This window comes from Dromiciops gliroides, chromosome 4, assembly GCF_019393635.1.
Source record: "Dromiciops gliroides isolate mDroGli1 chromosome 4, mDroGli1.pri, whole genome shotgun sequence".
Lineage (NCBI taxonomy): Eukaryota > Metazoa > Chordata > Mammalia > Microbiotheria > Microbiotheriidae > Dromiciops > Dromiciops gliroides.
The window spans coordinates 136,856,423-136,881,315 of record NC_057864.1 but is presented as its reverse complement, the minus strand read 5'-3'; the positions used below and the strand labels follow the sequence as shown (position 1 = coordinate 136,881,315).

Genomic DNA, 24,893 nt, shown 5'->3' with positions numbered 1-24,893 from the left:
TGTTTGCTGACTAATATGGTTTTTAGGATACTTTGGTGCTCTTATTATGGCAATTTATTCACATCAGTAACAATTCTACATGAAATAATTATAAGTAGTATTTCTTTCCTTTCTTCCATCTACAACTTATTCAAGTATATCAAATGAGAGTTGTTTAAATTACATGCAAGATTTTTCTCATTTTTATTCTCCTAACTTTGTATTAATTTTTATCTTGGTTCTAAATTGTTGGTCTGTCTGTAGACATACAGTTGATTCAAGAATTATTTCCATATGGGTTTATTTCCTTTCTATGAAAATATAATCACTTTCATTTTTTTGTGATGTGTTTTAAGATGACCAGCCCTTTCCAATTCTTCTTTTTAAAAGCATTAATGATATATAGGTATGAAGCTACAGTCTGGCCTCTTTCATTCCTTACTCTTCAACCATATTTTCCAATATGTTTTCCCTCATTCTCACTTAGTCACAGCTTTGCAGTGAAACCACTGAATATCAATTCATATGTCAATTTATTTTGGAGAATCTTATCTTCATAGAATCTTTCTCTCTCTAATTCTATCAATAACAATAGTAATAATAACTTAATATTATTATATTGAATTATCTAGTAAAGGACGGAGCCAGTACTCAAACCTAGGGCTCTTACTCCAAATCCAGCATTCTTTCTACTATTCTTTGTCTCTGTGTCTTTATCTCTCTCCTCTTTTTTTGTCTCTGTCATTCACTCCCTCCCTCTCTCTGTCTAAGGTACTGGTGCATGGGCTGCAATTATTTTTATGGTGGTCTTTTTACAAACATTTTTTATGAGCTCTCTAATATGAGATGAATTAAACATCTCATGAAATGATTTTCTCATTGCCTTTGGGTGCACAATAAAGCCAAACCTGCCTATCACTATGTTTGCTTCTCCAAAAAAAATCTGTGAGTCATTCTTCCATTTAACTGCAACTTCCTTTTCTCTTCTGCTTTTGTTTACAGAAAAAATGTCATGATTTAGTTCCTCCAGTAGTGTAACTATTTGTTGGTCATTAGACAAGAATCTCACATACAGATTACCATCAGCTAAATGAATGTTTAGTTATGGTCTAAAAACTGATGCTTCATACCCTCTGTCCCCTTTTCTGCCACTCTGACACAATCAATGCAGATGTGGGAAAAAAAAGAGGAGGGGGCAGTGCTACAAAAGAGCAAAGTTTCTTTTGCATTTTTCTTTAATACCTGTATTACAACCCATTTTCTTCACATTAGATTAAAAAAAAGAGAATAATGCTAAAAATGTGGGGTGAACTCATGGGACAAATAAATAAAAAGTCAAACAAAAGAGGAATGTAAATCCTAAGGACAATTGTCTATTTTTAAAAGTGTCTAGCAAAGTCTTTATCAATGTACCCTCTGTGTTCACATTTCTTTCCAACAAACTCCTAGAAATTTATCAAACTCTTCCTTCATGCAAAGAGATGGGTATACATTGTTATGCTGCAGCTCTAAATAATTGTGCATAAAAGAAACCTAGTCCCAAAGTCTACCTTATTCTTCCTTTGACATGATTATTTTTTAATTAATGCTATTAGGTATTCATTGTGGTGGTGATGGTTAAATACATATTTAGTGGCTGAAAGATGCCAGATATCCATGACCATGGGAAGCTAAATCACAGGCAGTGGGGACTAATAAGACAAGTGAGTAATCAGTTTTCTTTTTTTTTTTAAAGGAACTAAGCTATGGGAGATATACACACACACACACACACACACACACACACATATATGAACACACATACATACATACACATATATACATATATATGGCATGCATACATGTATATACATTTAATATAATATATATTTCAAGCTATAGAAATGTTTCTCTTCAGATGTAGAAAGAGTAAAAATTAGAGATCATCCATTGAAAATGTTCCCATGTAATACCCCAATACCATTTGCATTTTTGATATATCTGACTTACTATTCAAGATTTTATTTACACAATCAATTTTTTGTTAGTTTCTTAATTAATATATGTGTTCCATTTTTTCAGAAGACAAGACTCTTTAAATGTTCATATCACAAGATACTTGTAGTAGAGTAGAAAGAACACTGAATTTGGAGTCAAGGCTCTGGGTGTGAGTACTAGCTCTATTCTTTACTAGCTATAGGGCCTTGAGGGACTCACTAATAATGATAGTAAGGAATAATAATCAAAATATTTATGTAGCACTTTAAAGTTTGTAAGTGCTTTATATATGTTATCTCATTTGACCTTCAGAACAACCCTGTGAGATTATAGGTGCTATTATTATCCCCATATGCTGAGAGAGTTTAAGTGACTTGCTAGTATGTGTCTGAGGCAGGATTCTAACTCAGGTTTTCTTGACTTCAAATCTAATACTCAATCCAATATGTCACCTTTCCTTAACTATAGAATCAGGATAATATTTGCACTGTTGTGAAGAATGATACACAGTAAGTGTAATGCCCAGAGTGGCAAATTTATGGAAGGAAAGCCCAGAATAGTAGAAAGATGGAGGCTTCTGGAGGTAGAAGACCTATGTTCAAGGCTCAAGCTCAGCCAATGACTGGCTGAGCCAGGTATTTAACTTCTCTCAGTTTCATTTTCCTCATCTGTAAAATGAAGATATTGGAGTAAATGACCTATAAGCTTCCTTCCCTATGGCATGGACAAAAATTGCCAAGAAGGGATATGCATGGATGGATTTCAATCTATTCCATTGGATCTGCATTGATAAAATCATGGATCCATTTGAGAATGGTTATGAGATTTTCATAAAAGGTATAACTTCCTTGAAATATTGCCCAAACCTCATTAAGGTTACTATAGTAACCATGTGCCCATATTATTTAGAGGGAAGCTTTTAGTTGAACCCATTGGCTATAGTCCTGCATCATGGCAACTCAAGGAGGGAACCTGGTAAGTAGAGGTGCAACCAATCAATCATGTCCCCCCCACCAAAAAAGAGAGATTTCTTATATGTCTGTAGGCAGAAAAGAAGGGATAAATGTAAAAAAAAATAGATACCCTCAATTAATATACCATCTTGGAAATAATCTGTTTTACAATAGAACAGCTTTCTCTATCATACATAATTTTGTGATAAAATGGCAACATTGAAACAAACAAAAGGTTTGTTTGTCTGTTTTCATTTACTCATAAGTATTGAGCATGACTGGTTTTATTTATTAACAAGACAGACAATACTTTGGAAGGTAGTTTCTATTTGTCTCTGGTAAATAGTGCTGGCCCTGGACAAAACATTAAGCTCTGAAGCTTATCTTCAAAGTTTACTGACATTTTCTTTGCCATTCCTTTCCCCACTCCATTCCTCCCCCTGCTTTAAGCCCTTAGTGCCTACAGCTTTGTCATCCTCCCTCCATCCCCATCAAAAGAGTAGGATTTGATTTAATTTATATTTGTTGATTGATTGACTGATAACATTTAAATGTGAATGAATATCAAATATCTGTCCTTGGGTAAATTTAACCAACATTTCCCACTAGAAGGAACTGGTATTATTTAGCTTGGAGAAAAGAAGCTTGCATGTGTGTCCTCCCTTTCCTATATCTATCATTAAATATTTGAAGAACTATTCAAAGGAAGAAGGAGCTGATTTATTCTATTTAAGCCCAAAGATGCGGACTACGACTAATGGCTCTAAGTTTACATAGAAACAGATTTTGACTTAATGTAAAGAACTTTGAACAATTAGGTCTCTCCAAAAGTCAGGACAGAATCTGGATTCCAATGACTGAATCCTTGGTTGGACATTCTATATACTTAATGCATGTTTCAGGTAAGGGTTAGACTAGATTACTTCTAAGATCCCTTTCAAGTGGTCTTGAATTTTTGAAATTTAAGTCTTCTCTCTAATTATGGAATGAAAGGCATTAAATCCAATTCAAAGAGTTTCAGGCACCAGCAACCCAAGAGGCAATCTGGCATAGTGGATAAAGAATTAGGGTAGGCCTGGAGTCAGGAACACCATAGGTTTGAATTGCACCTCAGACACTTGCTAGCTGTGTGATTTGCTAAGCCAATCATATTACTTCTCTGAACCTCAGTTTCTCATCTGTAAAATAGGTATCAGAACAGCAAATCACTCCTGGGTCTATTGTGAGGATGAAGTAAGATAATCCATGTAAAGAAGTTTGTAAACATTGAAGAATGATCTAAATGTAAGCTAGAGAAAAATATTTGGTTGGCAGATGGTCAGATACGCATTTAATGAATAGCATGTATATTCCAGAGCTCAGTTCCTAGAAATATAAATAAATCAACCTTTGACCATTTAAACTCAAACCAGGGCAAACCTGATTTAGTACTTTTAGAAAGCCCTCACCCAAATGTCTTGGCATTGTATTTAGGATGATGGAGGCAGGGGCAGGATGTCACTTATGCCACTTATTAGCCTACATACACACCTCAGATCCCATCTGAGTATGGGTCCCCTGGTAAGGCTCTTTCTTTTGAGCCTTTCCTTTCCTCCTTGGTCCTCATCTGTACCCTTCCTGCCTGACCATCAGTTGGGTTACTTCTAAAACTGTGTACTCTATCCTCTTCCTTTTATCTAATGACTTCCATATTCACACTTTGTTTTCTGTTATTTTGGTTAGTAGCTAATGACAATTTTCTATGATAGCCCCTCCCTCATATGAAATGTTAAAATATTTCTATTCCTCCTATAGTATCCTGACCATTGTTAGTTTCCAAGGATGGTATCTTTAGAATGCATCCTTCATGTTAGGGAGGTAGCTTAGCATAGTGGAAAGAACATTAGACTTGGTGTGAGAAGTGAATTCCAGTTTCAACTAAGTCATTAACTAGCTGTGTGATGCTGGGCAAATCATTTGACTACTTTGTCCTTGAGTTTCTTTCTTTCTTTCTTTTTTTTTTTGTGAGGTAATTGGGGTTAAGTGACTTGCCCAGGGTCACACAGATAAGTGTCAAGTGTCTGAGGCCAGATTTGAACTCAGGTCCTCCTGAATCCAGGGCCAGTGCTCTATCCACTATGCCACCTGGCTGCCCTTGCCTTGAGTTTCTTAATCTGCAAAATGGAGATCTCTGAACCTCAGAGTTGGAAGGGGCTGAATTGCCATTTGGTCCAACCCGTACTTGAATAGGAATCCTCTTTAAAATATCCCTCAGAGGGGCAGCTAGATAGCACAGTGGATAAAGCACCGGCCCTGGATTCAGGAGTACCTGCGTTCAAATCCGGCCTCAGACACTTGACACTTACTAGCTGTGTGACCCTGGGCAAGTCACTTAACCCCCATTGCCCCGCAAAAAAAAAAAAAAATATCCCTCAGAACTGTTCATCTGACCTCAGCTTGAAGACATCAAGTGATGAAGGACCTCCTGCAGAATTCTTTCCACCAGGTCTGTCTTCTCCTTTAATTTGTGGAATGGCCAGTCTGAAATAGCTCTCCTCTTAAAGAGAAACCTTTATTTTGATTCCCTATTGTCGTTCTTAACTCTCAAAGTCATCCTCTTTTTCCTCCTCCTCCTCCTCCTCCTCTCTTTTCTCTAGAGCAAGTTTCTAGAGCCAGATACCAACCTCCTTTATGAGCTATCCCTTCAAATGAATCTCTAACTTATCTCTTTTTTTTTTCTGAGCTGCTTAACTTGTTAACTGACCCTTTTTATAATAGAAGCCACTCTTAACAAGATAAACTCGTTTCAGTTAACTCCTACCTCTCAAGCTGGTGAATAATTTTGCAAGTTAACTTTGTAAAGTTCCAGGCTTCATATGACACAGAAAACAGTACATACATACAAAACCAATCATTTTAACAATCAGATTTATTTTATTTTTTTATGTTTCCTAATTTTGACAATTTAGATTTTATTCCTCACTTAATAATTTTTATTTTTATAAATAGATTTCTCCACTTAGACTTCACTGCATCCACATGAATCCCAGAAGTCAATCAATGCAGTCAATTCAATGAGAAAGTAAATGTCATATTGTAAAACAAAAAGAGATGATTTAAGCGATTTCTTTTCCCCTTCTGCTTTTTCATCCATTTTTCCATCAATTTGTTTTGGGGGGAGGAGGGTGGTTCATCTATAGACCCAGTCTCAAAGAACTCAGAAAATCCAAGAAGGCATTAGTGCTAACCCTAATGTTAATGATCTGGGAAATAATCTTAGGTTTTATCAAGCCCTTGGTGTCCTTCTGAGAGAAATCAATACTAAATGCATAAAACCTTACCTTCCTATGAGCTGAGCTCATGATTATGGGGCCCTCATTCAATTTTATTTCAATCGACAAGCAGTGATTAAGTTCTTTCTATGTGCTAGTTACCATATTTAGACACCAGAGACACAAAGATACACTGACCTCCAGTAACTTACTTTCCATTGTGTCAACAGATGTAGAGTTTTAAAAATACAAAATGTAGACAACGTCAATGCAAGGTAATTTTGGGATGAAGGGAGAGTGCTAACAAGTCAGGGGAGGGAATCAGGAAAAAGGCCTTATGTTGGCAATGGCATTGGAACTGAACTTAGAAGTGGGGAGGAGGAATTCTAAGAGAGAGAAGAGGTAAAGAGGCAGAACATTCCAAGTATGGGACACATTTAGTCTGTGCAAAGTTAGGGAAGGAGGAGATGGAATGTTATATATGGGGAAGAGAAAAGTAGGTCAGTTTAGCTAGAACAGCAGTAGCATAGGGGAGGGGAGAGGGGGAAGGGTAATGTGAAATCTGACTAGAGAGAGAGGTTGGAGCAAGATTATGAAGGGCATTAAATGCCAAGCAGAAGACTATGCATTTGATTCCAGAAGCATTGGAAGGCTACTGAAGCTTCTTGAGTAAGGAATGATTAAAAATGTGCAACAATGAAATTGAATTCATGGAATTAAGAAAAATGGGTCATGTTTAATGCTATTTTTTATATCAGATTGTGTTAGTTATCAATAAAGTATCAACAAAGACAGTAAATGGACATCCTAAAGAGAATAATAAAAGTAGCTCCTCATTCACCTCTTATTAATTAGATAAGAAGTTTTTAAAGAATATTTATAGGCCTCTCTTCCCTTTTTTGAGCACATTTATCATCTGAAAAACAAAAACAAATAGCTAATAGTTCCCAAAAGTAACTGAAGAATGTGCAATGATCCTTAGATGGGAGGTGGGTGGGGTGAATCAGGCAATTAACAATTAAGTAACTAAGAAAATCAATAAAGTGAAATTCAAGGATGTCAGGATGCCATTGTTCAATACTGACTATACAAGGTATATCAATGGGATGAAGCTTCTTTAATATACCCCAAAGCATATGTTTGGTATTATTGACTCCAAAGGGTTCAGTGGGTTCTATGGGTCAGCCATATGACTTGGTGACTGATGATACCTGGGAAAGAGTCATAAAAAAGGACATGGTCCTTTGTGCAGAAAATGTGCTTTCATAAAAGGTAAATGATCCAGGATAAGCTGAGTGAAGAAAGAGGGAAGCACTAAAATTAAGGAGAGGAGAAAGACTGTGCATATAGGGGTCTCAAACAACAGATTAAGTACACAGAACAAAAGGAAGCGGGGAGTGGAGGTTTTTATTAACTGAGTCTTGGGGAAATCAACTGAAAGGAGTATGGTGTTGAACTGAGATTGTGAGGCTTGAATCTATAGCCAAGAAAGGAAAGGGTCTGCCTGGCTTCTCCAGTGAGAAGCTGAGAGAAAGGAAGTACGAGCTGGGTTTGACTTTGGAAGTAGAATGTATTAAAAATCTATGATAGGATCACACAGGGGCGGAGCCAAGATGGCGGAGAGGAAGCAGCAAGCTGCCTGAGCTCTCCTTCTGTTCCCTCAAAACGAACATTAAATCAAGCCTCTGGACGGATTCTGAAACTACAGAACCTGCAAAGAGACAGAGAGACACAGTCCTACAACCAGAGATAATTTAAAAGACTTCAGGAAAAGGTCGGTCTGACTTGGGCAAAAGGGAGGCCCAGCGCAGGGCAGCAACCCAGCTCCGAGGGGGTCGGGGCAAGTCAGCAGGAGCTGCGGGCCACAGCCGGACAACTGAGGCTCCCGGAACCTGGTTCAAAAATCTGGTGGCCAAGAAGGACAGTGGAAAAACCTACCTGCACCGGCCGGGAGGGAGACGAACAGGTCAGGCGGCATCAGACGCCGGGGTCTGGCGCCTGGCTGGCCGAGCGCAATCAGACAGGAAGTGCAGGGCGGGGGATCTCCACACACCATAAAGGCCTCAGAGTAAAAGCCCGGTCACACAGCACCTATACACCTGCACAAGAAGCCCAAAACAGGGACCCTGGTGCCCCCAGAGCAGACCTCAACTTAAAGAATAAATAAATAAGCTGCAATAATGAGTAAGAAGCAAAAAAGAGCCCTCTCCATTGAGAGCTTCTGTATCAATAGGGAAGAAGCCAACACAAACTCAGATGAGGACAATAGCCTCAAATTGGCTACATCTGAAGCCTCACAAGGGAAGGTGAATTGGTCCCAAGAACAAAAAGCCTTCCTGGAAGAGCTCAAAAAGGATTTTAAAAATCAATTGCAAGAGGTAGAAGAAAAATGGGGAGAGAAATGAAAGCAAAACAAGAAAACTATGAAAAAAGAATCAGCAGCTTGGAAAAGGAAGCTGAAGAAAACAAAGCCTTAAAAAATTCATTTGGCCAAATGGAAAAAAAGCTGCATAATCTCACTGAAGAAAACAATGCCTTAAAAATTAAAGTGGGACAGTTGGAAGATAAGGAATCCATGAGACACCAGGAATCAGTCAAGCAGAATAAAAAAAATGAAAAAATAGAAGAAAATGTGAATTACCTCATTGGAAAGACAACTGATCTGGAAAACAGATCGAGGAGAGACAATTTGAGAATCATTGGACTGCCTGAAAACCATGACCAGAAAAAGAATCTAGACACCATATTCCAGGAAATTATTAAGGAGAACTGCCCCGATATCATAGAATCAGAGGATAAAATCATCATGGAAAGAATCCACCGATCACCCCCTGAAAGAGACCCCAAAAGGAAAACTCCAAGGAATATTGTAGCCAAATTCCAGAATTATCAGGTGAAGGAGAAAATACTACAAGCAGCCAGAAAGAAGCAATTTAAATATCATGGAGCCACAGTCAGGATTGCTCAGGACCTGGCAGCTTCAACATTAAAGGACTGCAAGGCTTGGAATATGATATTCCGGAAGGCAAAGGAGCTTGGATTGCAGCCGAGAATCTATTACCCAGCAAAAATGTGCATTTTCTTTCAGGGGAAAAGATGGACATTTAATGACATTGGGGACTTTCAATCTTTCCTGGTGAAAAGACCAGAACTGAATAGAAAATTTGATCTCAACATACAAGACTCAAGAGAAGTTTAAAAAGGTAAACAGAGGGGGAAAAAAAAAAAGTTACCCTATTAGGTTAAACTGTTTATATCCCTACACAGGAAGATAATACTCATAACTCTTAAGAACTGTAAATGTATTTGGGCAGAGAGAAGGACTTTATATAGAGGGTATAAATATAAATTGTCTTTGATGTGATGATACAAAAGAATTAAGGGGTTAAAAAGGGAGTCTATGAGGAGGAAAGGAAAGGGGAGGTGGAATGGGATGAATTATATGAAGAGGTGGAAAAAAACCTATTACAATAGAGGGAAAGAAAGGAGGGGGGAACATTGTTTCAACCCTATTCTCATTAGATTTGACTCAAAGAGGGAATAACATATACATTCATTGGGATAAAGAAACTTAACTCATTCTTTAGGGAAACAAAAGGGGAAGGGAAAGGGGGGGACTGATAGAAGGGAGGACAAAAGCAAGGGAGAAAAGGGTAAAGAAAAGAGAGGGGGGTGATAAAAAGGGAGGGCAGATTGGGGGAGGCAGGGGTAAGAAGTAAAACGTTGGTGAGGAGGAATAGGGTGAAAGAAGGGGGGAAAAGTACAAAGGGGGTAAATAGAATGGAGGGGAATAGACAGTCAGTAATAATAACTGTGAATGTGAATGGGATGAACTCTGCTATAAAACGGAAGCGAATTGCAGAGTGGATTAAAAACCAGAACCCTACAATATGCTGTTTACAAGAAACACATTTGAAGCAGAGAGATACACACAGAGTAAAGGTAAAAGGCTGGAGCAGAATATATTATGCCTCAGCTAAAGTAAAAAAGGCAGGGGTAGCAATCCTTATCTCAGACAAAGTGCAGGCAAAAATAGATCTCATTAAAAGAGATAAGGAAGGAAATTACATCTTACTTAAAGGTACTATAGATAATGAAGTAATATCAATATTAAATATGTATGCGCCAAGTGGTATAGCATCCAAGTTCTTAGAGGAGAAGTTAAATGAGTTACAAGAGGAATTAGACAGTAATACTATACTAGTGGGGGATCTGAATCTCCCCCTCTCAGAATTAGATAAATCTAGCCAAAAAATAAATAAGAAAGAAGTGAAAGAGGTGAATAGATTACTAGAAAAGTTAGACATGATAGATGTCTGGAGAAAATTGAATGGGGATAGAAAGGAATATACCTTTTTCTCAGCAGTACATGGCACATTTTCAAAAATTGACCATGTATTAGGGCACAAAAACATCATAGTCAAATGTAGAAAGGCAGAAATAGTAAATGCATCCTTCTCAGATCATGATGCAATAAAAATTACATGTAAGAAAGAGCCAGGGAAAAGTAGAATGAAAATCAATTGGAAACTAAATAATTTCATTCTAAAGAATGAATGGGCCAAACAAGAAATCATAGAAACAATCAATAACTTTATCCAAGAGAATGACAATAATGAGACAACATACCAAAATCTATGGGATGCAGCCAAAGCAGTGCTTAGGGGAAAATTTATAGCTCTAAATGCTTACATGAATAAGAAAGAGAAAGAGGAGATTAATGAATTGGGCATGCAACTTAAAAAGCTAGAAAAAGAACAAATTAGAAATCCCCAATTAGACACTAAATTAGAGATCCTGAAAATTAAAGGAGAAATTAATAAGATTGAAAGCAAAAAAACTATAGAATTAATCAATAAAACTAAGAGCTGGTTTTATGAAAAAACCAATAAAATAGATAAAATATTGGTTAATTTGATTAAAAAAAAGAAAGAAGAAAACCAAATTACCAGTATCAAAAATGAAAAGGGTGATGTTACCACCAATGAAGTGGAAATTAAAGCAATAATTAGGAAATATTTTGCCCAACTGTATGCCAATAAATTTGACAATCTAAATGAAATGGATGAATATTTACAAAAATACAAACTGCCCAGGTTAACTGAAGAGGAAATAAAATCCTTAAATAAATCCATATTAGAAAAAGAAATTGAACAAGCTATTAATGAACTCCCTAAGAAAAAATCCCCAGGGCCAGATGGGTTTACGGGTGAATTTTACCAAACATTTAAAGAAGAATTAATTCCAATATTATACAAATTATTTGGAAAAATAGGTGAAGAAGGAGTTCTACCAAATTCGTTTTATGACACAAATATGGTGGTGATACCAAAACCAGGCAAAGCAAAAACGGAGAAAGAAAATTATAGACCAATTTCCCTAATGAATATTGATGCTAAAATCTTAAATAAGATATTAGCAAGGAGATTACAGCAAGTGATCACCAGGATAATACACTATGAACAGGTGGGATTTATACCAGGAATGCAGGGCTGGTTCAACATTAGGAAAACTATTAACATAATCAACCACATCAATAAGAAAACCAACCAAAATCATATGATTATCTCAATAGATGCAGAGAAAGCTTTTGACAAAGTACAGCACCCATTCCTAATAAAAACACTAGAGAGTTTAGGAATAGGGGGAGCTTTCCTTAGAATAATAAACAGTATCTACCTAAAGCCATCAGCAAGTATTATATGCAATGGAGATAAATTAGAGGCCTTCCCAATAAGATCAGCGGTGAAACAGGGATGTCCATTATCACCCCTATTATTTAATATTGTCCTAGAAATGTTAGCTTTAGCAATCAGAGAAGAGAAAGGAATTAAAGGAATTAGAATAGGCAAGGAGGAAACAAAACTATCACTCTTTGCAGATGATATGATGGTATACTTAAGGAATCCTCGAGAATCAAGTCAAAAATTACTTGAAACAATTAACAACTTTAGCAAAGTAGCAGGATATAAAATAAATCCACATAAATCATCAGCATTTCTATACATGACCAACAAAGTCCAGCAGCAAGAGATAGAAAGAGAAATTCCATTTAAAGTAACAGTAGATAATATAAAATACTTGGGAGTCTACTTGCCAAGACAAACCCAGGAACTCTATGAACACAACTACCAAACACTCTTCACACAAATCAAATCAGATCTAAATAATTGGAAAGATATCAATTGCTCATGGATAGGCAGAGCTAATATAGTAAAAATGACAATACTGCCTAAATTAATTTACTTATTCAGTGCCATACCAATCAGATTACCTAAAAATTATTTTATACAGCTAGAAAAAATAATAACAAAATTCATCTGGAAAAACAAAAAATCAAGAATATCCAGGGAAATAATGAAAAAAAATTCACAGGAAGGTGGGTTAGCGGTACCAAACCTGGAGCTTTACTATAAAGTGGCAGTCATCAAAACTATCTGGTACTGGCTAAAAAATAGAGTGGTAGATCAATGGAATAGGCTAGGCTCAGGAAATGCAGTAGTAAATGACACTAGTAATGTAGTGTTTGATAAACCCAAAGACTCCAGCTTCTGGGATAGGAACTCAGTATTTGACAAAAACTGCTGGGAAAACTGGAAGATAGTATGGCAGAAATTAGGCATAGACAAACATCTTACACCTTATACTAAAATAAGGTCAAAATGGATACATGATTTAGACATAAGAGGTGATACCATAGGTAAATTAGGAGAGAAAGGAATAGTGTACCTATCAGATCTTTGGAAAGGAGAACAGTTTTTGACCAAACAAGAGATAGAGTATATTATAAAATACAAAATGGATGATTTTGATTATATTAAATTAAAAAATTTTTGTACAAACAGAAGCAATGCATCCAAAATTGGAAGGGAGGCAGAAATCTGGGAAGCAATTTTTGAGGCCAGTGCTTCTGATAAAGGCCTCATCTCTAAAATATATAGGGAATTAAATCAAATTTATAAGAATCCAAGTCATTCCCCAATTGAGAAATGGTCAAAGGATATGAACAGGCAGTTTTCTGATGAAGAAACCAAAGCTATCTATTCCCATATGAAAAAATGCTCTAAATCTCTAATGATTAGAGAGATGCAAATTAAAACAACTCTGAGGTACCACCTGACACCTATCAGATTGGCTAAAATGACAAAAAAGGAAGATAATAAATGTTGGAGAGGCTGTGGGAAAATTGGAACACTAATGCATTGTTGGTGGAGCTGTGAGCTGATCCAACCATTCTGGAGAGCAATTTGGAATTATGCCCAAAGGGCAATAAAGCTGTGCATACCCTTTGACCCAGCAATTCCACTTTTAGGTCTTTTGCCCAAAGAGATCATGGAAGGGGGAAAGGAACCCACATGTACAAAAATATTTATAGCTGCTCTTTACGTGGTAGCAAGGAATTGGAAGTTGAGGGGGTGCCCATCAATTGGGGAATGGCTGGACAAGTTGTGGTATATGAATACAACGGAATGCTATTGTGTTGTAAGAAATGATGAGCAGGAAGAGTTCAGAGAAACCTGGAGGGTCTTACGTGAGCTGATGATGAGTGAGATGAGCAGAACCAGAAGAACATTGTACACAGTATCATCAACATTGAGTGTTGACCTACTGTGATGGACTATATTCTTCTCACCAATGCAATGGTACAGAAGAGTTCCAGGGAACTCATGATAGAAGAGGATCTCCAAATCCAAGAAAAAAAAAAGAAAGAAAGAACTGTGGAGTATAGATGCTGATTGAACAATATTATTTCTTTTGTTTTGGGTGCTGTTGTTTTTTTTTTCTATTTTGAGGTTTTGCATCACTGCTCTGATTTTTTCTCTTGTAACAGGATTAATGCAGAAATAGGATTAATGTTATTATGTGTATATATATGTGTGTGTATATATCTATATCTATATCTATATGTATAGAGATATATAGACATAACCTATATCAGATTACCTGCTGTCTAGGGGAGGGGGGAGGGAGGGGAGGGAGGGAGAAAAATCTGAAATTGTAAAGCTTGTATAAACAAAAGTTGAGAACTATCTTTACATGTAACGGAAAAAATAAAATACCTTATACATTAAAAAAAAATCTATGATATGTCAAGCATTGTGCTAGGCTGGGGACACAAAGACAAAACTGAAATAATTCTTGCGTTTTAAGAGCTTACAATCCAGTTGGGGGAGATACTGTACACAAATTGGTATATACAAAATTGATGAAAAGAATATGAAGTAATTTTGGATGCAATTGAGGAGTAGGGGGAAGGATAAAGAGGAGCTTCTTTTACAAAGCGGCTTTTAAGCTGAGCCTGGAAGGAAATTAGAGATTCTAAGAGGCAGGGCTGAAGAAGGAACATATTCCAGGTATGGAGGACTGGAAATCAATCAGTATTCCAATCAATCAATCAATCAACATTTTTTAAAAGCACCTAATGTGTACCAGGCACTGTGTTAAGCACAAATGAATGGAGAAAGGAATTGGAGAACAGTGAGAAGGCCAGTTTGGCTGGATTTTTATTGTGAAGTGGGCTAACGTGGAATAATCCTGAAAAAGTAGGTTGTTGCCAGGTTAAGAAACTTTAGATGCCAGAGGAGTTTTTATTTAATCTTTAAAGTCATAAGGAGCCACTGGAATTTTTTGAGTAGGGGAATTAAATCATAAGATCTATGCTTTTAGGAATATCACTTTGTGAGTTGTAGATGAACTGAAGTGGGATGATACCTGTGGCAAGGAAAACTATTATCTTACTATCAATAGTCCAAGAAAGAGGTAAAGATGGCCTGTATTGAGACAGTGGTTACATCAGTAGAGAGAAGGGGACTGATGTGAGAAATGTTGTAGAGGTTGAAAATAAAAGATTTGGCAACTGACTGGCTATCAATCAGGTATGAGTGAGAGTGAGGAGTCGGGGTCACAAAGCTGGATGACCAGAGGAAATAGAAATGGGAGAGTTCAGAAGTTGGAAGAGTTCAAAGGGAGACACAATGAGTTCTGTTTTGGACAGGTTGAGTCTGAGATTCCTTATGAGATGTCCACTTCAAAAATGTCAAAGGGCAGTGAAAAAAAAAAAGAAAAACAAATGGAGGGTAGCACCACTGTCATTAGGGGTGGAAAAGAAGGAATGAAGTGAAATAATTATTTTTCTTTTATATTAATAACTGATTAATATCAGGAGACCCAGATTGTTTTCTCTTTTTATTTCTCCACTCTCTACTAGGTCAAAGAAACCTTTGAAGGACCAGGCTGATAATAAGATTGGGTTAACAATTTCTTCAATCTTGGTTGTGGCTCCCCCCCCCCCCCCCAACTGGGTAGAGGCAGATCCATTTGTCTAGACCAAGGTTTCTTAAACTTTTTCCACTCCCAACCCCTTTTCACCTTAGTACTTGGGTATATAGGTATATAAATAGGTATACATAACCTTTTACTGTTGCCAGATTTTTCATCACCCCCATATTTAGTTACAGGACCTACAGTTTAAGAAGCTTTGGTCTAGACTGTCCCAGGCCAGGTGGTCTGATACAGAGAAGAGTAAGAGTGACATAATCAAAGTCACATCTTCAATCCCTCATTAGAATAAGCCCATCTCCCTTTTAATATTTATTCTCTCATTTATTATTAACCAATCAGTTGATTTCTGCCTGTCAGGAACACCCACTCTTCCAAGGGTATTTATTTAATTCTTTTTTTTTTTATTTTAGTGAGGCAATTGGGGTTAAGTGACTTGTCCAGGGTCACACAGCTAGTAAGTGTTAAGTGTCTGAGGTCGGATTTGAACTCAGGTCCTCCTGACTCCAGGACCGGTGCTCTATCCACTGTGCCACCTATCTGCCCCTTCCAAGGGTATTTAAACTGGGGGTTGGGGAAGGTCATCTTTGGTTTACTAGAGAGACCCAATGACCATCATATTTTATTATTTCCTTGCTATAATAAGTTGATATTAATTACCCAGAAACTATGTCAGACTTTTCCTCTTCATAGAGGAAAGGAAGGAAATGTTTATTAAATGCCTGCTACATGCCAGACACTATGCTAAGACCTTTACAAATATCTCATTTGCTCCTCGCAATAACCTTGGGAGCTAAGTGTTATTATCTCTATTGTATAGCTGAGGAAACTGAGGCTAATGGAGGTAAAGTAATTTTGCCCAGGGTTAGACAATAAATGTCCAAAGCCACATTTGAACTCAAGTCTTCCTGACTCTAGGCCGACTATCCACTATGTCATATAGATGCCTCTATGGGACCAGAGGGCAAAGCTTGAGGAATGTAAGACCACACTATAACAAAGTGCACTGTGCTAAGGTGCGGGAGGGAGATTCAAAGTTTAAATAAGAAATTGTTACAGTCCTTAAATAATTGACAGCCTCGGAGGGGAAAAACATCAACCCAAATAGTTTCTTGAATATTTAAAGGATCTGTAATCTCATCAGTGTGGGTACTCCTGTCACCAGCACAGATTTCAGTTCCTCTCCAACTTGGTATATAATCTTTGAGAGTGTCTGTGACCAAAAAATGTCTCACTATAGCAGAGTGGTGATGAGCTTCTCTGAGTTTAGATTGCTTGATCCTCCAGCTTATCATTAGGCCTTTCCTTGAAACAATTCCAGGTTGGAACTATCTGCCAGGGCCTGAGTTTTGCTGACACAGCATTTGAGTCCCTGGGAGACTTTTATGACAAACTGAGGCACTAGAGTGTGATTTTGGTAGACTTACAGTTTAGTAGGGCAAGGACACACCAAAACACCAACCCAGAAAGTTATCATCTACAATGTGACGGTGTTGTTATTGTAGTTTGTCCTTCCTTTTAGAAGAGGACACATTGGAGCGATGTCATGATCTGCACTGAATTGGATTTATGCGAGGGAGGGCCATGCAAGGTCACCAACCTTACAACTTCAGAGCTATCTTGGTCTAGTGGCAAGATATATCAAGATGACTGGAGATAGCCCAGGAGATTTAAGGCAGTTGGGGTTAAGTGACTTGCCCAGGGTCACATAGCTAGTAAGTGTCTGAAGTGAGATTTGAACTCAGGTCCTCCTGACTCCAGGGCTAGTACTCTATTCACTATGCCACCTAGCTGCCCCACAATGTGACATAAACACATCAGGAAGTTACAAAACAAAGTAACATATGAGGCCCCAACTGGAGGCATAATTGAAGGCTCCCTGGAGCCTCTCCCTGGTCACCTCTGTAATATTTACATTTATCTTTAGAGCCTTGGTATAGATTTAATTGGTAAAAAAGAGGATAGAGGGAAAATATCTTCAAATAATGAAATAAGAAAAGAGGATGGAGGTCACCCTAGGTATAGGGACCAGTGTCAGTAAAATGACAGTATATAGAGAAGGAAGGACAAGGAAACAAGAACAAGTTTGCAGGTAGACATGAAGGCGACAATGGCAAGAGACAATGAAGATGCGTGTGTGAGAGGGGTGGTAATTGGAGTAAAGTCCTGAAGAAAGCAGGAAGGGATAGGAGGGAGTGGTTGGAGAAATTAGCCTTAAGAAATAAGTAGGTATATCTCTTCTTCAGTAGCTGGGGAAAGGAAGGACAACGATGCTGAAAAGGTTTATAGAACAAAGGAGAGGAATTTAGGGGAATTCACAATGGAAGTTCTTGATCTAAGCAGTAAAGTAGCAGATTACAGGATAAGCTGTGAAGCAAAAGGAGAAAAAATGTTTGGTACAGTTGCAGTGGGGAATGAGATAAAGAACAGCTAGAGGCACTTTAGAAAGACTGTCAAGGAAGCAATGTGGACCCAACTGAGGTCATTTGTCATTGACTTATGGTTAGTGAAATCAATTTAAGTTCATGACTTTCTCCAGTAAGACTCAGCAGCCCTGAAGCTAGACTGGAGAAATTAGATAGGGAGAGTTACCCAGGGACTAGAATTTACAAATTGAGAACAGAGGAGTAAGATATTCTAACATAAAAGATTCCAAAACATTGAAGTTTCATGGCATCCAAGCTCAGTGTATATACAGGCAACGCCAGTGGAGGGCAGGAAGATAGATTAGGAAGACATAGATCAATGGGCCAAAGATCACAATAAGGGTGAAAAGTAACTTTAGTACAAATGAGAGAAAAGAGAGGTAGAGATTATAGATATAAAGTAGAATTCCAAAGATCTAGATATTGGAGGTAATATGATTCTAAGAGATAGTCAAGTCTAAGTTATCCCTACTTAGGTGTGTAGCTGAAATATGGTAGTGAGATGAAGGGCTTCGAAATTTAAAAGGCTAAGGAATTATGTAGTCATTTTGTCAGGGGGCTGTCAATATGATTTGAAATTGCTAAGAATGATGACAAGTGGAGAAGAAGATTGTAAACCAAGCATTAAAATTACTGTAAAAATTAGGAGGTTAACTTGGAGGTTGGTAGATGACAATACCAAAGATGGGGAAGAGGGTAGCATAAACAGATTTTGGGGACCTCAAGGGAGAACAGGTCATTGAAAGATACTGCTAGAAGAGATCTAGAAAACAAAATAGGAAACAAGAAATGGTCTTTGGAGTCATCCAGAATAAAAGGGATGGCCACATCTAGAGATCAGTTGCATGTAATGGGCATGATCAAATGGGAGAGCATAAAAGTTAAGAGGTATAAAAATATTTGTTGAAGGGATCAAGGATGTTTAGGAGATTGTAACAATAAAGTGGAGGTTCCAAATAGAAATGAGAGTAGGCTTAGTGATAGATAGTGATAGTTACTAGTGATAGTAAACTTAGTGATTAGGTTGGAATGACAAAAAGGAGAGAAAAGAGTGATATGAAAAATAGTGGTGAGTGGTAAGGAAGATGAAAGGTAGATTAGTGTGGCATGTTCTACCTTATGATTACCTGGGTGACACAGTGGATTGAGTGTGGGACCCTAGGACCTAAGTTAAAATTTTCTTTTCTGGCTATTAATCCCCGATGTGTATTGTCTCCTCCTGTTGAGTATAAAGGCAGCATAGAGTGCCAGGCTTGGAGTCAGGAAGACTAATCTTCCAGAGTTCAAATTCAGCCTTAGACACTTACAAACTGTGTGATCCTAAGCAAGTCCCCTGTTTCCTTCCTCATTTGTGATATATATATATATATATATATATATATATATATATATATATACATACATATATATACATATATACATATATATACATATATACACACACACACATATATATATATATATACACACTTGGTTGAGGTGGAGCCCTATTGTAATAAAACCTACCCTCTTGATATTAAATCTGATCTGAGCATTATCTGAGCCACAGTGTCTAGCTTACCAACCATTACCCTTTTGTAATATAATTTCATTCTTGTGGGTCAGTAGCACAAAACATGATAGAATACCTCTAATCACATTAGAGAATACAAAAAACTGGACTGTTTTTCATTTCTGTCTTTCATCATAGTAGTAAATGTAATACTGTGTTATCCATAAATTTGTGACTGGAACTCCTCTCTGGAAGAAAATTCAAGAACGAATACAATTGCAAACAATTATAAATGTAAGAGAAAAGTAATTTCATGCAACAGCAATTTGCAGTTTGTTGGAACATGACTTGCTTGTTAGATGTAGACCTTTGCTAAAACCAATCATGACTCTTTTCACATTTCTTCTATTTGCTTAGAAATAAGGAAAGACTAGGGGGCACAATGGATAGAACATTGGGCTTGGAATCAGGAAGATTTGACTTCCTGATTTCAAATCTGGCCTCAGACATTTAACTAGCTGTGTGACCCTGGGCAAGTCACTTAATTCCATTTGCTCATCTGTAAAATAAGCTGCAGAAGGAAATGGAAAACTGCTCCAGTATCTTTGCCAAGAAAACCCCAAATGGGGTCTTAAATAGTCAGACATGACTAAAAATTGACTGATAAAGGGAAGACTTTTAAAATTTTATTAGAAGACAACAAAAATTCATTAACCTTATATTTAAAAAATAACATTAGTGTTCTAATGCATAAGCCAGACTTAAATAAGTGACAGTTTGGAGATATGTTAATACACCAAGTTGCAATGCAACTTTTTTCTTTCTTTGTATGTAAATACTTGAACTAAAAAAACAAAACAAAACCAAAATAACCAATTCCTGATGAAAAAAAACAAAAAAACCCACCAATCTGGGAGGGTGTTGAGGTCCGGTAATAGAATACATTTCTGTTGTCCAAACACCATGTTACCTAGCTTTGGAGAAGTAATTTGCAGGGTGATCAAATTTTTTTCCACATTATCACACAAAGACTACTAAGTCATAGAAAGGTTGTGATCTGCATTAGTGGAGAGAGTTCTCCCATCAATCAAGTTATAGTTCTTTAATCTATATTTATATCTATAGCCATAGCCATATAGATACATACACACACTTGCAACATGTCTTGCTTTATGAAAAGAAGGCATAGTATCATTTTTGAATATTAAATATTCGAAAAGAAGGCTCTTGGGCTGGTGTGCTTTGGGTCGGAACTTGCCCCAAGGCAGGATAGTAGACCAAAATACCTCTCATGATCTCTTTCAGCTTTATGAGAACCGTGGATGTGTCATTTCATTTGGACAATTTTGACTTGATTGGTCATTTCCTTTTTTAAAAAAAGATACCCTAAAGTTTCCTTATTTCAACCAACCAAGTATTTATAAATATCTTGCGGCAAAAAGCCGTAAATTTGTGGAAGCAAAATGTGAGGTGCCAGTCAGGCTGAAGAGTATGCCCATGTAGAATTCACTAGGGCATACTTTCCACCAGTCATTATTCTTTGACTTTTAACACAGGCATGTTCAAGATAATAGAGAAGGCCTCAGAAGTTATTGTCAAAGATATAGCTATCACTGACTTTGTGACTCAATGTCATCTCTTCACAGCTCTTTGGTGTACCCTGTGTCTTAAGGCTTTCAGAAGTTTACAGGATAGCCAATGCCTGAGACTCTAATAAGGATCACTCAAAGTACAGGAGAACGCAAACACAGACACATAAGTAAGAGGACTTCCCAGGGCCACATTGCTCTTTCAAACAAAGGACTCCAGGTTATTTCTCTGCGTGTTGGCAACAAAGTTGACTATGCCATATGTGGGGCAATTTAGGAGCGCTGGGCCAGAAATCTGACTAACTCTGCATTTAGAGACTGGCTAAACGCAGCTTCTGAGAGAAAGAGAGAGGCAAGTGCTCTCATCAGGGCTACTGGCAACAGCTGCTGCCTTCCTGCCTGGTTTTGATGATTGCTGTAACAATTGCTTCCTACATCTGTTCATGGGCCTTGCCCTAAGTACATCAGACATAGATGAAGGTTCTCTTTTTTTTGGCCACTATCTCACAATAAAAGTGTGGTATCAGAGAGTAGCTATCTGAGACTCCCTTTTGGTCAATAGTAACCTTACCGAAGTCGGCAAAAACAAGGCACTTCTACCTGCACTCAGACAAGTATTGGCCAATTCAGTCAATCATTTCAACTGGTGTTTATACTGAATTGATTGGCTCTTAGAAAAAAAATTGATTAGTCAATTTAGTTAAAATGATCAATTTAATTGTCTCACCTAAAACAACAATAATAAATCTCATTTATGAAGTACTTGAAACTTGCCCAAAAATGTATTACTCACAACAGCCTTGCAATCATTTATGCATGTCTCTGTGTGTGATTATTCAAGCTGTAGGATATAAAATCAATAAATGAATGAATAAATAAGTAAATAAATAAATAAGTATACAAATACTCAGCCCAGACTGCTTCATTCTAATCCAGAAGAGCTAAGACCAACTTATGGGTTTCTAAAGTAAAATATCTCAATTCTGGTCATAACCTTAAATTAGAGGATACACCCCCACATATATTATATTTGTATATATATATATTTTATATACAAACATGTAATATACACACAAATATTTATATACACATATACTATATGTGTATGTGCTAAGCACTTTACCATTATCTCATTTGATCCTTGCCACAATCCTTGGAATTAGGTGCTGTTATTTTCCTCATTTCACAGATAAGGAAACTGAGGCAAACAGGTTAAGTGCCTTGCCCAGGATGACACAACTCATAAGTGTCTGAGGTCACATTTAAACACAGGTCTTTCTGACTTCAACTGCAGGGTGTCATCTAACTGCCTTAGGAGGAATGCAAAGAAGGGCAGGTGATGGTGCTTTGATGAAACCCTCCCATAATAAGCCCTTGCTGACTTAATTACAACCACAGAACTGGGGCTAGAAATGTAGCAGAAATGGAATAGAAATGCATGTGAAGTTTCTATGACAGTTAAAATGGTGGTGACTCTGAGGGACTCATTTTGTCTCTTGGTGTCCTGAGTGGGAAGCCATAGCTTTACTCCCTAAAAGTCTTTAAAACAGCCAGACACTTATTTTGAATTACTTTAAGAAGGGAGATTGACAGACATGTGGGGATCTGTCTACTTAATACCGATCTCTCAAGTGTCAATTATTTGTGTGAGTTAAAATGATTATTTATTAAAAAAATAAAACAGCCATCAATGATACTACAATCATATGACTGAAGTCAATCTTATGATTAAAGTTACGACTTCCAAGATATTTCTTCAGCTTTAATAATTAAAGTATGACTAACAGTGGCTAAGTACTAGAATTACTGTATATGTCTTGAGCAGTGGATGCTAATATATAAGAAAATAGTAGTTTTCCATTATTGTTATATTCATTGGTACTCTACATCCTGGAATAATAAAAACAGCAGTGAATTAATCAACATACTTTAGAATATTAATACCTGCCCTACAAAGTATAAAAAGGACTATAAAACTTTGAAATACATATTTACATTTCTCTTATCACACAAAAATGCAATTCCCTTTACAGCCTTAGTGAAATGATGCCTTCATTCATTTAAAATGTAAAATCTCAAAGGAATGTTTTTTTCTTTAAGGTTTAGGTGTATAAGAAAATGTTCCATTGACATTCAAGTTCTCCTTCAAAGAAGTCGACTGTTTGCACAGGTCTGTTACCTGCACATCTGCATTGGGATCTTCTGATTTATTCACCTAATTACTTTATAATTTCACTTTAGACTTTAATAATATGAAACTGACATGGAAGAACTTAGAGCAAGAGTAGCCTAAAATGCAGCTGGCAACAAGAGATCTGAATACATCCGACTCCTAAAGAACCAATGGGAGGTTTTATAATTGTTTTTTTTTTAAAGCAATAGGAATCCATCACCTGTTATTTCAGTATTTCACCTCTAATTCTGGGGAAAGCACCATATGGGTTCACGACCCCAACCCCATCTTTTGTAGATAAAATAACATTTTAAAAAATCTTTTAAAAAAATCCATATTTACATCCTTCACCCCGCCCCCCCCTCCCTCCCTCCTTCCCAGATGGGAAACTGGATCTGTTAAATATATTGGCAAAGGCAGGGGGCTGTGAGGGCAAAGAAATGAACTGATGAGTCTTCAGGGACTGTTAAGAGAAGTTTACAGATAAGAGCCAGAGAGTCAGGGAGTTGCGAATGAATGAAATATCACTGCTGGGGATTAGGACCATGGCAGAGAGAAATATGAACGAGGTCATGGTCAGCTGAAGGGTGAGAAGTGAAGAGATTGGGTGAAATGAGGGCAAGCTGTTTGTTGTCGAGGCCTGAGGTCAGATGGGAAGGAAAAGGAGAGGATGAGTGAGTCTGTAAGGGCGGTGAGAACTGGAGTGATGTGTGAGGGGTTTGGCAGGTAGAGACAAGGAGATGTTCCAAAGGGAGGGAAAAGGAAGTTCGTAATGGAAAAGAGCAATGTTTCCCCTTTCCACCCCAACTCACCAAAGAGGCTGTTGCTAAACCCGTCCCATGCGCAGCCCACCGTGTCCCAGACCCAGCCGCTCCTGAGACAGGACACGAAGGTAAAAGTGACTCCAAAGAGGGACACAAGCAGGTCACTGAAACTGATATTCACCAACAAGAGGTGGGTCGGGGTGCGGAGCCGCTGGAACTTATAGTAAAGGACGAGCACCAGCAAGTTGTTGCACAAACCTAACAGTCCGATGGTGGCGATCAGCAGCGCTAGCAGCTCGTAAGTCCCGGGACTGAAAAGAGGAGCTGGACGAGGGTCCCCCTCCGGCCCGGGCTCCCCTGCAATCCCAGTGCTGCCGGCTCCGCTTGCTCTGCCATTGCCCCAGTAGCCGCCACCGCTGTCGTCGCTACTGTTGCCCGAGTACATGGCTAGGAAACGGATTGCCCTAGGAGCAAATGCTCAGCGCTCCGTGTTTCCAGCTGCTGCCAGCACCTTGGGCGCGGCTGTGGCTCCGGCTGTGGCTCCAGTTCCAGCTTCGACTCGGGCTCCGGAGCGCACTGGGGCCATCGTGAATAGGAGCAGCGGCAGCAGCGGCCGGGCCGCTCCCACGGGAGGCGCCAGTGAGAGTGGGAGAAGAAGCAGTCAACGGACTCTTCCCCAGATCTGGTTCAAGGCAGCCTCCCCCTCCCTCACCTCAGTCCCTATTCCTGTGCGTGTCTGTATGCCTGTGTGCGTGTGGACGTTGGTGCGTTGGTGTGTGGTGTGTGTGTGTGTGTGTGTGTGTGTGTGTGTGTGTGTGTGTGTGTGTGTGTGTGTGCTCTGTGCATTTGTGTGCTAAGAGGGGATAAAAAGAGGAAAGAGAAAACTGTTATTTCCAAAACGTGGCAGGCACATTCCCCTTACACATTTCTTCCTCCTTTCTGAGGATATAGGGAAACATACAACTGTGTGCCTGGCACATAGTAAGAGCTTCATAAATGTTCTCTCTCTC

At 38.0% G+C, this 24,893-nt stretch overlaps 1 protein-coding gene across 1 annotated transcript in view; it reads right to left on the bottom strand.

Moving 5' to 3' along the window:
* Positions 1-24,600, bottom strand: part of OPN3 (opsin 3) — a 66,943-nt gene extending 42,343 nt beyond the window's left edge. Inside the window, exon 1 of the mRNA XM_043999304.1 lies at positions 23,932-24,600. Coding sequence (XP_043855239.1) covers positions 23,932-24,328 — 397 coding nt within the window. The 5' untranslated portion in view covers positions 24,329-24,600. The remainder of the gene's footprint in view (positions 1-23,931) is intronic.
* Positions 24,601-24,893: the final 293 nt, after the last annotated feature.